Raw genomic sequence first — 13,603 nt, forward strand, 5'->3', positions numbered from 1 at the left:
AATAATAGCAGTTTCCTTCACACGTGTGGGTTTCAGGGGCTGCCTGCCAGGGCACAGTGTCACCCCAGTGCAACTCATATCTGGTGTAACAGTAGTGTAGATTTAAAAAAAAAAACACTTTTTTGAGTGTGTTAAATAATAGCAGTCAGTTTCCTTCACACGTGTGCGTTTCAGTGCCTGCCTGCCAGGGCACAGTGTCACCCCAGTGCAACTCATATCTGGTGTAACAGTAGTGTAGATTTAAAAAAAAAAACACTTTTTTGAGTGTGTTAAATAATAGCAGTCAGTTTCCTTCACACGTGTGCGTTTCAGTGCCTGCCTGCCAGGGCACAGTGTCACCCCAGTGCAACTCATATCTGGTGTAACAGTAGTTTAAATATAAAAAAAACAACACTTTTTTGACTGTGTTAAATAATAGCAGTCAGTTTCCTTCACACGTGTGCGTTTCAGGGCCTGCCTGCCAGGGCACAGTGTCACCCCAGTGACACTGGGGTGACACTACCTGATCGATACAACATCATACCTGATGTTTTAAAGCACGTTATTCCAAACAATTTAGGAATGTTAGGTGATTTAGGCCCTTTATGGGTTAAAACCTGACTCTGCATCAACTATGTAATTTTCCATGGGAGTTTTGCCATGGATCCCCCTCCGGCATGCCACAGTCCAGGTGTTAGTCCCCTTGAAACAACTTTTCCATCACTATTGTGGCCAGAAAGGGTCCCTGTGGGTTTAAAAATTTGCCTGCCCATTGAAGTCAATGGGTGTTCGCCCGGTTCGCCGGTTGGCAAACTTTTGGGGAAGTTTGAGTTCGCTGTTTGCGAACCCAAATTTTTAGGTTCGCGACATCACTAATGAACATTTGGATTTTGTAATATAATAAAAACACATAAGTTTAAAATATAAAAAAAAAGCAGACATACGTTTGACAGAGACATGAAATATACAAGCACCTGGCAAAGAGTTGCTTGTGTGACAACAAACTCCTGTTAGTTATAATGCTTCACATAGCAACACATTTGATTATGCATTGATTCCAGTGGATGAGTAAACAATAAGCCTTTTTTCATATCTTTAATAGATATATTTATAAAGAAAGACAAATAGATGGGTGGATATAGATAGATGATAGACAGACAGACAGAGATAGATAAATAGACAGACAGACAGAGACAGACAGACATAGATAAATAGATAGACAGACAGACAGACAGATATAGATAAAAAGACAGACAGAGATAGACAGACAGACAGATATAGATAAATAGATAGATATAGATAGATATACAGTAGATAGACAGACAGAGATAGATAGATAGATAGATAGATAGATAGATAGAGTTCTGTTTTACTATATTTAAAGAAATGTCAGATACCACATTTTATAAACAATAATATTTAAATGGATGCTATTTTACTGTGAACTAAAATTTGTTTTTCGATTCTAGGTCCCCCACCTACTGCCAGCCCAGGAACACTGTAAGTAAATTCTTTTTTCTTGTTGTATTTAAAGCAATAGAAACTATTGGTCAAAGTGAGCACTTTAACTTTAAGGGACATTGATCACTAAGGGCCAGATTTAAGGCGGACAGTAGCGTACATTTTTGCCCTTGTCAGCCTGGCTTCTTGTCTAGCAAGCAGCAATACGAGCAATACACTGCCACATTTACCATTGCACACTACGGCTAGTATGCAAAACCACCCCCTGCTTGCGCACAGGCAATCGCTTGCAAGCAAGGGCCGTCACTCTCCCTGTTCAGAAAATTCTGGGGTGATTGAAGTGCGCCACATAACAGGTGGGGAAGTGGGTTAAGAAGCAGCTCTGATGACCACTGCTTCTTGAATCTCGGCTACTGACCTGCAGCCAACGGTGCTATGACCCCTTAATAAATCTGGTCCTAAATACATTTTAAAAGAATAGTTTTGAGATTATTCCCACCCTCCCTCTAGTCATAAATGCTGCCATGTTGAAATCTATCTTCCACTGCATTTCAGTGCTGAGCTGTTTGCATAATGGTAGCACTCATTAAAGGGAGGTACCGAAAATGTATTTAGTGTATAGTGTCCCTTTAATGTAGAGAGTGCAGATGTGAAGGATAGCATAATGTTTTTTGTAATTATTAGCTTACTTCATTTTATTCATATGAACACCCTGATCCGCCGCTTAGTGTTTTTCATTAGATTTGACACTGTTGGTTGTAATGAAAAGCTCCCATATAGAGACATATAGCAGAGACATAGGAGTGCACAATCTACTAACATCAGTAGGTGAGCACCGTCAGATAGAGCATCCTCTATAGCAGAGATAAAGGAGTGCACAATCTACTAACGTCAGTAGGTGAGCACCGTCAGATAGAGCATCCTCTATAGCAGAGATAAAGGAGTGCACAATCTACTAACGTCAGTAGGTGAGCACCGTCAGATAGAGCATCCTCTATAGCAGAGATAAAGGAGTGCACAATCTACTAACGTCAGTAGGTGAGCACCGTCAGATAGAGCATCCTCTATAGCAGAGACATAGGAGTGCACAATCTACTAACGTCAGTAGGTGAGCACCGTCAGATAGAGCATCCTCTATAGCAGAGACATAGGAGTGCACAATCTACTAACGTCAGTAGGTGAGCACCGTCAGATAGAGCATCCTCTATAGCAGAGACATAGGAGTGCACAATCTACTAACGTTAGTAGGTGAGCACCGTCAGATAGAGCATCCTCTATAGCAGAGACATAGGAGTGCACAATCTACTAACGTTAGTAGGTGAGCACCGTCAGATAGAGCATCCTCTATAGCAGAGACATAGGAGTGCACAATCTACTAACGTCAGTAGGTGAGCGCCGTCAGATAGAGCATCCTCTATAGCAGAGACAAAGGAGTGCACAATCTACTAACGTTAGTAGGTGAGCACCGTCAGATAGAGCATCCTCTATAGCAGAGACATAGGAGTGCACAATCTACTAACGTTAGTAGGTGAGCACCGTCAGATAGAGCATCCTCTATAGCAGAGACATAGGAGTGCACAATCTACTAACGTCAGTAGGTGAGCGCCGTCAGATAGAGCATCCTCTATAGCAGAGACATAGGAGTGCACAATCTACTAACGTCAGTAGGTGAGCACCGTCAGATAGAGCATCCTCTATAGCAGAGACATAGGAGTGCACAGTCTACTAACCTCAGTAGGTGAGCGCCGTCAGATAGAGCATCCTCTATAGCAGAGACAAAGGAGTGCACAGTCTACTAACGTCTGTAGGTGAGCGCCGCAGATAGAGCATCCTTGATAGCAGAGACAAAGGAGTGCACAATCTACTAACGTCAGTAGGTGAGCACCGTCAGATAGAGCATCCTCTATAGCAGAGACAAAGGAGTGCACAGTCTACTAACGTCAGTAGGTGAGCGCCGTCAGATAGAGCATCCTCTATAGCAGAGACAAAGGAGTGCACAATCTACTAACGTCAGTAGGTGAGCACCGTCAGATAGAGCATCCTCTATAGCAGAGACATAGGAGTGCACAATCTACTAAAGTCAGTAGGTGAGCGCCGTCAGATAGAGCATCCTCTATAGCAGAGACAAAGGAGTGCACAATCTACTAACGTCAGTAGGTGAGCACCGTCAGATAGAGCATCCTCTATAGCAGAGACATAGGAGTGCACAATGTACTAATGTCAGTAGGTGAGCACCGTCAGATAGAGCATCCTCTATAGCAGAGACAAAGGAGTGCACAATCTACTAACGTCAGTAGGTGAGCGCCGTCAGATAGAGCATCCTCTATAGCAGAGACATAGGAGTGCACAATCTACTAACGTCAGTAGGTGAGCACCGTCAGATAGAGCATCCTCTATAGCAGAGACAAAGGAGTGCACAATCTACTAACGTCTGTAGGTGAGCACCGTCAGATAGAGCATCCTCTATAGCAGAGACATAGGAGTGCACCATCTACTAACGTCAGTAGGTGAGCGCCGTCAGATAGAGCATCCTCTATAGCAGAGACATAGGAGTGCACCATCTACTAACGTCAGTAGGTGAGCGCCGTCAGATAGAGCATCCTCTATAGCAGAGACATAGGAGTGCACAATCTACTAACGTCAGTAGGTGAGCACCGTCAGATAGAGCATCCTCTATAGCAGAGACAAAGGAGTGCACAATCTACTAACGTCAGTAGGTGAGCGCCGTCAGATAGAGCATCCTCTATAGCAGAGACAAAGGAGTGCACAATCTACTAACGTCAGTAGGTGAGCACCGTCAGATAGAGCATCCTCTATAGCAGAGACAAAGGAGTGCACAATCTACTAACGTCAGTAGGTGAGCACCGTCAGATAGAGCATCCTCTATAGCAGAGACATAGGAGTGCACAATCTACTAAAGTCAATAGGTGAGCGCCGTCAGATAGAGCATCCTCTATAGCAGAGACATAGGAGTGCACAATCTACTAACGTCAGTAGGTGAGCGCCGTCAGATAGAGCATCCTCTATAGCAGAGACAAAGGAGTGCACAATCTACTAACGTCAGTAGGTGAGCACCGTCAGATAGAGCATCCTCTATAGCAGAGACAAAGGAGTGCACAATCTACTAACGTCAGTAGGTGAGCACCGTCAGATAGAGCATCCTCTATAGCAGAGACAAAGGAGTGCACAATCTACTAACGTCAGTAGGTGAGCACCGTCAGATAGAGCATCCTCTATAGCAGAGACAAAGGAGTGCACAGTCTACTAACGTCAGTAGGTGAGCGCCGCAGATAGAGCATCCTCTATAGCAGAGACAAAGGAGTGCACAGTCTACTAACGTCAGTAGGTGAGCGCCGCAGATAGAGCATCCTCTATAGCAGAGACAAAGGAGTGCACAATCTACTAACGTCAGTAGGTGAGCACCGTCAGATAGAGCATCCTCTATAGCAGAGACAAAGGAGTGCACAGTCTACTAACGTCAGTAGGTGAGCGCCGTCAGATAGAGCATCCTCTATAGCAGAGACAAAGGAGTGCACAATCTACTAACGTCAGTAGGTGAGCACCGTCAGATAGAGCATCCTCTATAGCAGAGACATAGGAGTGCACAATCTACTAACGTCAGTAGGTGAGCGCCGTCAGATAGAGCATCCTCTATAGCAGAGACAAAGGAGTGCACAATCTACTAACGTCAGTAGGTGAGCACCGTCAGATAGAGCATCCTCTATAGCAGAGACATAGGAGTGCACAATCTACTAATGTCAGTAGGTGAGCACCGTCAGATAGAGCATCCTCTATAGCAGAGACAAAGGAGTGCACAATCTACTAACGTCAGTAGGTGAGCGCCGTCAGATAGAGCATCCTCTATAGCAGAGACAAAGGAGTGCACAATCTACTAACGTCAGTAGGTGAGCACCGTCAGATAGAGCATCCTCTATAGCAGAGACAAAGGAGTGCACAATCTACTAACGTCTGTAGGTGAGCACCGTCAGATAGAGCATCCTCTATAGCAGAGACATAGGAGTGCACCATCTACTAACGTCAGTAGGTGAGCGCCGTCAGATAGAGCATCCTCTATAGCAGAGACATAGGAGTGCACCATCTACTAACGTCAGTAGGTGAGCGCCGTCAGATAGAGCATCCTCTATAGCAGAGACATAGGAGTGCACAATCTACTAACGTCAGTAGGTGAGCACCGTCAGATAGAGCATCCTCTATAGCAGAGACAAAGGAGTGCACAATCTACTAACGTCAGTAGGTGAGCGCCGTCAGATAGAGCATCCTCTATAGCAGAGACATAGGAGTGCACAGTCTACTAACGTCAGTAGGTGAGCGCCGTCAGATACAGCATCCTCTATAGCAGAGACAAAGGAGTGCACAATCTACTAACGTCAGTAGGTGAGCGCCGTCAGATAGAGCATCCTCTATAGCAGAGACATAGGAGTGCACAATCTACTAACGTCTGTAGGTGAGCACCGTCAGATAGAGCATCCTCTATAGCAGAGACAAAGGAGTGCACAATCTACTAACGTCAGTAGGTGAGCGCCGTCAGATAGAGCATCCTCTATAGCAGAGACATAGGAGTGCACAATCTACTAACGTCAGTAGGTGAGCACCGTCAGATAGAGCATCCTCTATAGCAGAGACATAGGAGTGCACAATCTACTAACGTCAGTAGGTGAGCGCCGTCAGATAGAGCATCCTCTATAGCAGAGACATAGGAGTGCACAATCTACTAACGTCAGTAGGTGAGCGCCGTCAGATAGAGCATCCTCTATAGCAGAGACATAGGAGTGCACAATCTACTAACGTCAGTAGGTGAGCACCGTCAGATAGAGCATCCTCTATAGCAGAGACAAAGGAGTGCACAATCTACTAACGTCAGTAGGTGAGCACCGTCAGATAGAGCATCCTCTATAGCAGAGACATAGGAGTGCACAATCTACTAACGTCAGTAGGTGAGCACCGTCAGATAGAGCATCCTCTATAGCAGAGACATAGGAGTGCACAATCTACTAACGTCAGTAGGTGAGCACCGTCAGATAGAGCATCCTCTATAGCAGAGACAAAGGAGTGCACAATCTACTAACGTCAGTAGGTGAGCACCGTCAGATAGAGCATCCTCTATAGCAGAGACATAGGAGTGCACAATCTACTAACGTCAGTAGGTGAGCGCCGTCAGATAGAGCATCCTCTATAGCAGAGACAAAGGAGTGCACAATCTACTAACGTCAGTAGGTGAGCGCCGTCAGATAGAGCATCCTCTATAGCAGAGACATAGGAGTGCACAATCTACTAACGTCAGTAGGTGAGCACCGTCAGATAGAGCATCCTCTATAGCAGAGACAAAGGAGTGCACAATCTACTAACGTCAGTAGGTGAGCGCCGTCAGATAGAGCATCCTCTATAGCAGAGACATAGGAGTGCACAATCTACTAACGTCAGTAGGTGAGCACCGTCAGATAGAGCATCCTCTATAGCAGAGACAAAGGAGTGCACCATCTACTAACGTCAGTAGGTGAGCACCGTCAGATAGAGCATCCTCTATAGCAGAGACATAGGAGTGCACAATCTACTAACGTCAGTAGGTGAGCGCCGTCAGATAGAGCATCCTCTATAGCAGAGACATAGGAGTGCACAATCTACTAACGTCAGTAGGTGAGCGCCGTCAGATAGAGCATCCTCTATAGCAGAGACATAGGAGTGCACAATCTACTAACGTCAGTAGGTGAGCACCGTCAGATAGAGCATCCTCTATAGCAGAGACAAAGGAGTGCACAATCTACTAACGTCAGTAGGTGAGCGCCGTCAGATAGAGCATCCTCTATAGCAGAGACATAGGAGTGCACCAGTCTACTAACGTCAGTAGGTGAGCGCCGTCAGATAGAGCATCCTCTATAGCAGAGACAAAGGAGTGCACAATCTACTAACGTCAGTAGGTGAGCGCCGTCAGATAGAGCATCCTCTATAGCAGAGACATAGGAGTGCACAATCTACTAACGTCAGTAGGTGAGCACCGTCAGATAGAGCATCCTCTATAGCAGAGACAAAGGAGTGCACAATCTACTAACGTCAGTAGGTGAGCGCCGTCAGATAGAGCATCCTCTATAGCAGAGACATAGGAGTGCACAATCTACTAACGTCAGTAGGTGAGCACCGTCAGATAGAGCATCCTCTATAGCAGAGACATAGGAGTGCACAATCTACTAACGTCAGTAGGTGAGCACCGTCAGATAGAGCATCCTCTATAGCAGAGACATAGGAGTGCACAATCTACTAACGTCAGTAGGTGAGCACCGTCAGATAGAGCATCCTCTATAGCAGAGACAAAGGAGTGCACAATCTACTAACGTCAGTAGGTGAGCGCCGTCAGATAGAGCATCCTCTATAGCAGAGACAAAGGAGTGCACAATCTACTAACGTCAGTAGGTGAGCGCCGTCAGATAGAGCATCCTCTATAGCAGAGACATAGGAGTGCACAATCTACTAACGTCAGTAGGTGAGCACCGTCAGATAGAGCATCCTCTATAGCAGAGACAAAGGAGTGCACAATCTACTAACGTCAGTAGGTGAGCACCGTCAGATAGAGCATCCTCTATAGCAGAGACATAGGAGTGCACAATCTACTAACGTCAGTAGGTGAGCACCGTCAGATAGAGCATCCTCTATAGCAGAGACATAGGAGTGCACAATCTACTAACGTCAGTAGGTGAGCACCGTCAGATAGAGCATCCTCTATAGCAGAGACAAAGGAGTGCACAATCTACTAACGTCAGTAGGTGAGCGCCGTCAGATAGAGCATCCTCTATAGCAGAGACATAGGAGTGCACAATCTACTAACGTCAGTAGGTGAGCGCCGTCAGATAGAGCATCCTCTATAGCAGAGACATAGGAGTGCACAATCTACTAACGTCAGTAGGTGAGCACCGTCAGATAGAGCATCCTCTATAGCAGAGACATAGGAGTGCACAATCTACTAACGTCAGTAGGTGAGCACCGTCAGATAGAGCATCCTCTATAGCAGAGACATAGGAGTGCACAATCTACTAACGTCAGTAGGTGAGCGCCGTCAGATAGAGCATCCTCTATAGCAGAGGACAAAGGAGTGCACAATCTACTAACGTCAGTAGGTGAGCGCCGTCAGATAGAGCATCCTCTATAGCAGAGACAAAGGAGTGCACAATCTACTAACGTCAGTAGGTGAGCACCGTCAGATAGAGCATCCTCTATAGCAGAGACAAAGGAGTGCACAATCTACTAACGTCAGTAGGTGAGCGCCGTCAGATAGAGCATCCTCTATAGCAGAGACAAAGGAGTGCACAATCTACTAACGTCAGTAGGTGAGCACCGTCAGATAGAGCATCCTCTATAGCAGAGACATAGGAGTGCACAATCTACTAACGTCAGTAGGTGAGCACCGTCAGATAGAGCATCCTCTATAGCAGAGACAAAGGAGTGCACAATCTACTAACGTCAGTAGGTGAGCGCCGTCAGATAGAGCATCCTCTATAGCAGAGACAAAGGAGTGCACAATCTACTAACGTCAGTAGGTGAGCACCGTCAGATAGAGCATCCTCTATAGCAGAGACATAGGAGTGCACAATCTACTAACGTCAGTAGGTGAGCACCGTCAGATAGAGCATCCTCTATAGCAGAGACAAAGGAGTGCACAATCTACTAACGTCAGTAGGTGAGCGCCGTCAGATAGAGCATCCTCTATAGCAGAGACATAGGAGTGCACAATCTACTAACGTCAGTAGGTGAGCACCGTCAGATAGAGCATCCTCTATAGCAGAGACAAAGGAGTGCACAATCTACTAACGTCAGTAGGTGAGCGCCGTCAGATAGAGCATCCTCTATAGCAGAGACATAGGAGTGCACCATCTACTAACGTCAGTAGGTGAGCGCCGTCAGATAGAGCATCCTCTATAGCAGAGACAAAGGAGTGCACAATCTACTAACGTCAGTAGGTGAGCACCGTCAGATAGAGCATCCTCTATAGCAGAGACAAAGGAGTGCACAATCTACTAACGTCAGTAGGTGAGCACCGTCAGATAGAGCATCCTCTATAGCAGAGACAAAGGAGTGCACAATCTACTAACGTCAGTAGGTGAGCACCGTCAGATAGAGCATCCTCTATAGCAGAGACATAGGAGTGCACAATCTACTAACGTCAGTAGGTGAGCGCCGTCAGATAGAGCATCCTCTATAGCAGAGACATAGGAGTGCACAATCTACTAACGTCAGTAGGTGAGCACCGTCAGATAGAGCATCCTCTATAGCAGAGACAAAGGAGTGCACAATCTACTAACGTCAGTAGGTGAGCGCCGTCAGATAGAGCATCCTCTATAGCAGAGACAAAGGAGTGCACAATCTACTAACGTCAGTAGGTGAGCAGCCGTCAGATAGAGCATCCTCTATAGCAGAGACATAGGAGTGCACAATCTACTAACGTCAGTAGGTGAGCACCGTCAGATAGAGCATCCTCTATAGCAGAGACATAGGAGTGCACAATCTACTAACGTCAGTAGGTGAGCAGCCGTCAGATAGAGCATCCTCTATAGCAGAGACAAAGGAGTGCACAATCTACTAACGTCAGTAGGTGAGCGCCGTCAGATAGAGCATCCTCTATAGCAGAGACATAGGAGTGCACAATCTACTAACGTCAGTAGGTGAGCACCGTCAGATAGAGCATCCTCTATAGCAGAGACATAGGAGTGCACAATCTACTAACGTCAGTAGGTGAGCGCCGTCAGATAGAGCATCCTCTATAGCAGAGACATAGGAGTGCACAATCTACTAACGTCAGTAGGTGAGCACCGTCAGATAGAGCATCCTCTATAGCAGAGACATAGGAGTGCACAATCTACTAACGTCAGTAGGTGAGCACCGTCAGATAGAGCATCCTCTATAGCAGAGACATAGGAGTGCACAATCTACTAACGTCAGTAGGTGAGCACCGTCAGATAGAGCATCCTCTATAGCAGAGACAAAGGAGTGCACAATCTACTAACGTCAGTAGGTGAGCGCCGTCAGATAGAGCATCCTCTATAGCAGAGACAAGGAGTGCACAATCTACTAACGTCAGTAGGTGAGCGCCGTCAGATAGAGCATCCTCTATAGCAGAGACAAAGGAGTGCACAATCTACTAACGTCAGTAGGTGAGCGCCGTCAGATAGAGCATCCTCTATAGCAGAGACAAAGGAGTGCACAATCTACTAACGTCAGTAGGTGAGCACCGTCAGATAGAGCATCCTCTATAGCAGAGACAAAGGAGTGCACAATCTACTAACGTCAGTAGGTGAGCGCCGTCAGATAGAGCATCCTCTATAGCAGAGACAAAGGAGTGCACAATCTACTAACGTCAGTAGGTGAGCGCCGTCAGATAGAGCATCCTCTATAGCAGAGACATAGGAGTGCACAATCTACTAACGTCAGTAGGTGAGCACCGTCAGATAGAGCATCCTCTATAGCAGAGACATAGGAGTGCATAGGTGAGCGCCGTCAGATAGAGCATCCTCTATAGCAGAGACATAGGAGTGCACAATCTACTAACGTCAGTAGGTGAGCGCCGTCAGATAGAGCATCCTCTATAGCAGAGACATAGGAGTGCACAATCTACTAACGTCAGTAGGTGAGCACCGTCAGATAGAGCATCCTCTATAGCAGAGACATAGGAGTGCACAATCTACTAACGTCAGTAGGTGAGCACCGTCAGATAGAGCATCCTCTATAGCAGAGACATAGGAGTGCACAATCTACTAACGTCAGTAGGTGAGCACCGTCAGATAGAGCATCCTCTATAGCAGAGACATAGGAGTGCACAATCTACTAACGTCAGTAGGTGAGCACCGTCAGATAGAGCATCCTCTATAGCAGAGACATAGGAGTGCACAATCTACTAAAGTCAGTAGGTGAGCACCGTCAGATAGAGCATCCTCTATAGCAGAGACAAAGGAGTGCACAATCTACTAACGTCAGTAGGTGAGCGCCGTCAGATAGAGCATCCTCTATAGCAGAGACAAAGGAGTGCACATCTACTAACGTCAGTAGGTGAGCGCCGTCAGATAGAGCATCCTCTATAGCAGAGACATAGGAGTGCACAATCTACTAACGTCAGTAGGTGAGCGCCGTCAGATAGAGCATCCTCTATAGCAGAGACATAGGAGTGCACCATCTACTAACGTCAGTAGGTGAGCACCGTCAGATAGAGCATCCTCTATAGCAGAGACAAAGGAGTGCACCATCTACTAACGTCAGTAGGTGAGCGCCGTCAGATAGAGCATCCTCTATAGCAGAGACAAAGGAGTGCACCATCTACTAACGTCAGTAGGTGAGCGCCGTCAGATAGAGCATCCTCTATAGCAGAGACAAAGGATTGCACAATCTACTAACGTCAGTAGGTGAGCGCCGTCAGATAGAGCATCCTCTATAGCAGAGACATAGGAGTGCACAATCTACTAACGTCAGTAGGTGAGCACCGTCAGATAGAGCATCCTCTATAGCAGAGACATAGGAGTGCACAATCTACTAACGTCAGTAGGTGAGCACCGTCAGATAGAGCACCTCTATAGCAGAGACATAGGAAGTGCACAATCTACTAACGTCAGTAGGTGAGCACCGTCAGATAGAGCATCCTCTATAGCAGAGACAAAGGAGTGCACAATCTACTAACTTCAGTAGGTGAGGCACCGTCAGATAGAGCATCCTCTATAGCAGAGACAAAGGAGTGCACAATCTACTAACGTCAGTAGGTGAGCACCGTCAGATAGAGCATCCTCAATAGCAGAGACATAGGAGTGCACAATCTACTAACGTCAGTAGGTGAGCGCCGTCAGATAGAGCATCCTCTATAGCAGAGACATAGGAGTGCACCATCTACTAACGTCAGTAGGTGAGCGCCGTCAGATAGAGCATCCTCTATAGCAGAGACATAGGAGTGCACCATCTACTAACGTCAGTAGGTGAGCGCCGTCAGATAGAGCATCCTCTATAGCAGAGACAAAGGAGTGCACAATCTACTAACGTCAGTAGGTGAGCGCCGTCAGATAGAGCATCCTCTATAGCAGAGACATAGGAGTGCACCATCTACTAACGTCAGTAGGTGAGCGCCGTCAGATAGAGCATCCTCTATAGCAGAGACAAAGGAGTGCACAATCTACTAACGTCAGTAGGTGAGCGCCGTCAGATAGAGCATCCTCTATAGCAGAGACAAAGGAGTGCACAATCTACTAAAGTCAATAGGTGAGCGCCGTCAGATAGAGCATCCTCTATAGCAGAGACATAGGAGTGCACAATCTACTAACGTCAGTAGGTGAGCGCCATCAGATAGAGCATCCTCTATAGCAGAGACAAAGGAGTGCACAATCTACTAACGTCAGTAGGTGAGCGCCGTCAGATAGAGCATCCTCTATAGCAGAGACAAAGGAGTGCACAGTCTACTAACGTCAGTAGGTGAGCGCCGTCAGATAGAGCATCCTCTATAGCAGAGACAAAGGAGTGCACAATCTACTAACGTCAGTAGGTGAGCGCCGTCAGATAGAGCATCCTCTATAGCCGAGACATAGGAGTGCACCATCTACTAACGTCAGTAGGTGAGCACTGTCAGATAGAGCATCCTCTATAGCAGAGACAAAGGAGTGCACAATCTACTAACGTCAGTAGGTGAGCGCCGTCAGATAGAGCATCCTCTATAGCAGAGACATAGGAGTGCACCATCTACTAACGTCAGTAGGTGAGCACCGTCAGATAGAGCATCCTCTATAGCAGAGACAAAGGAGTGCACAATCTACTAACGTCAGTAGGTGAGCGCCGTCAGATAGAGCATCCTCTATAGCAGAGACATAGGAGTGCACAGTCTACTAACGTCAGTAGGTGAGCACCGTCAGATAGAGCATCCTCTATAGCAGAGACATAGGAGTGCACAATCTACTAACGTCAGTAGGTGAGCACCGTCAGATAGAGCATCCTCTATAGCAGAGACATAGGAGTGCACAGTCTACTAACGTCAGTAGGTGAGCACCGTCAGATAGAGCATCCTCTATAGCAGAGATAAAGGAGTGCACAATCTACTAACGTCAGTAGGTGAGCACCGTCAGATAGAGCATCCTCTATAGCAGAGACAAAGGAGTGCACAATCTACTAACGTCAGTAGGTGAGCGCCGTC

The 13,603-nt window shown here is 46.6% G+C and overlaps 1 protein-coding gene across 1 annotated transcript in view; it reads left to right on the forward strand.

Annotated features, from left to right (window-relative positions):
- The window catches only part of ROR1 (receptor tyrosine kinase like orphan receptor 1), a 718,546-nt gene that overhangs the window by 522,710 nt on the left and 182,233 nt on the right, over positions 1-13,603 (forward strand). The window contains exon 4 of the mRNA XM_053693674.1: positions 1,449-1,479. Within this exon, the coding sequence (XP_053549649.1) occupies positions 1,449-1,479 (31 nt within the window). The remainder of the gene's footprint in view (positions 1-1,448; positions 1,480-13,603) is intronic.

This window comes from Bombina bombina, chromosome 10, assembly GCF_027579735.1.
Source record: "Bombina bombina isolate aBomBom1 chromosome 10, aBomBom1.pri, whole genome shotgun sequence".
Taxonomy (NCBI): domain Eukaryota; kingdom Metazoa; phylum Chordata; class Amphibia; order Anura; family Bombinatoridae; genus Bombina; species Bombina bombina.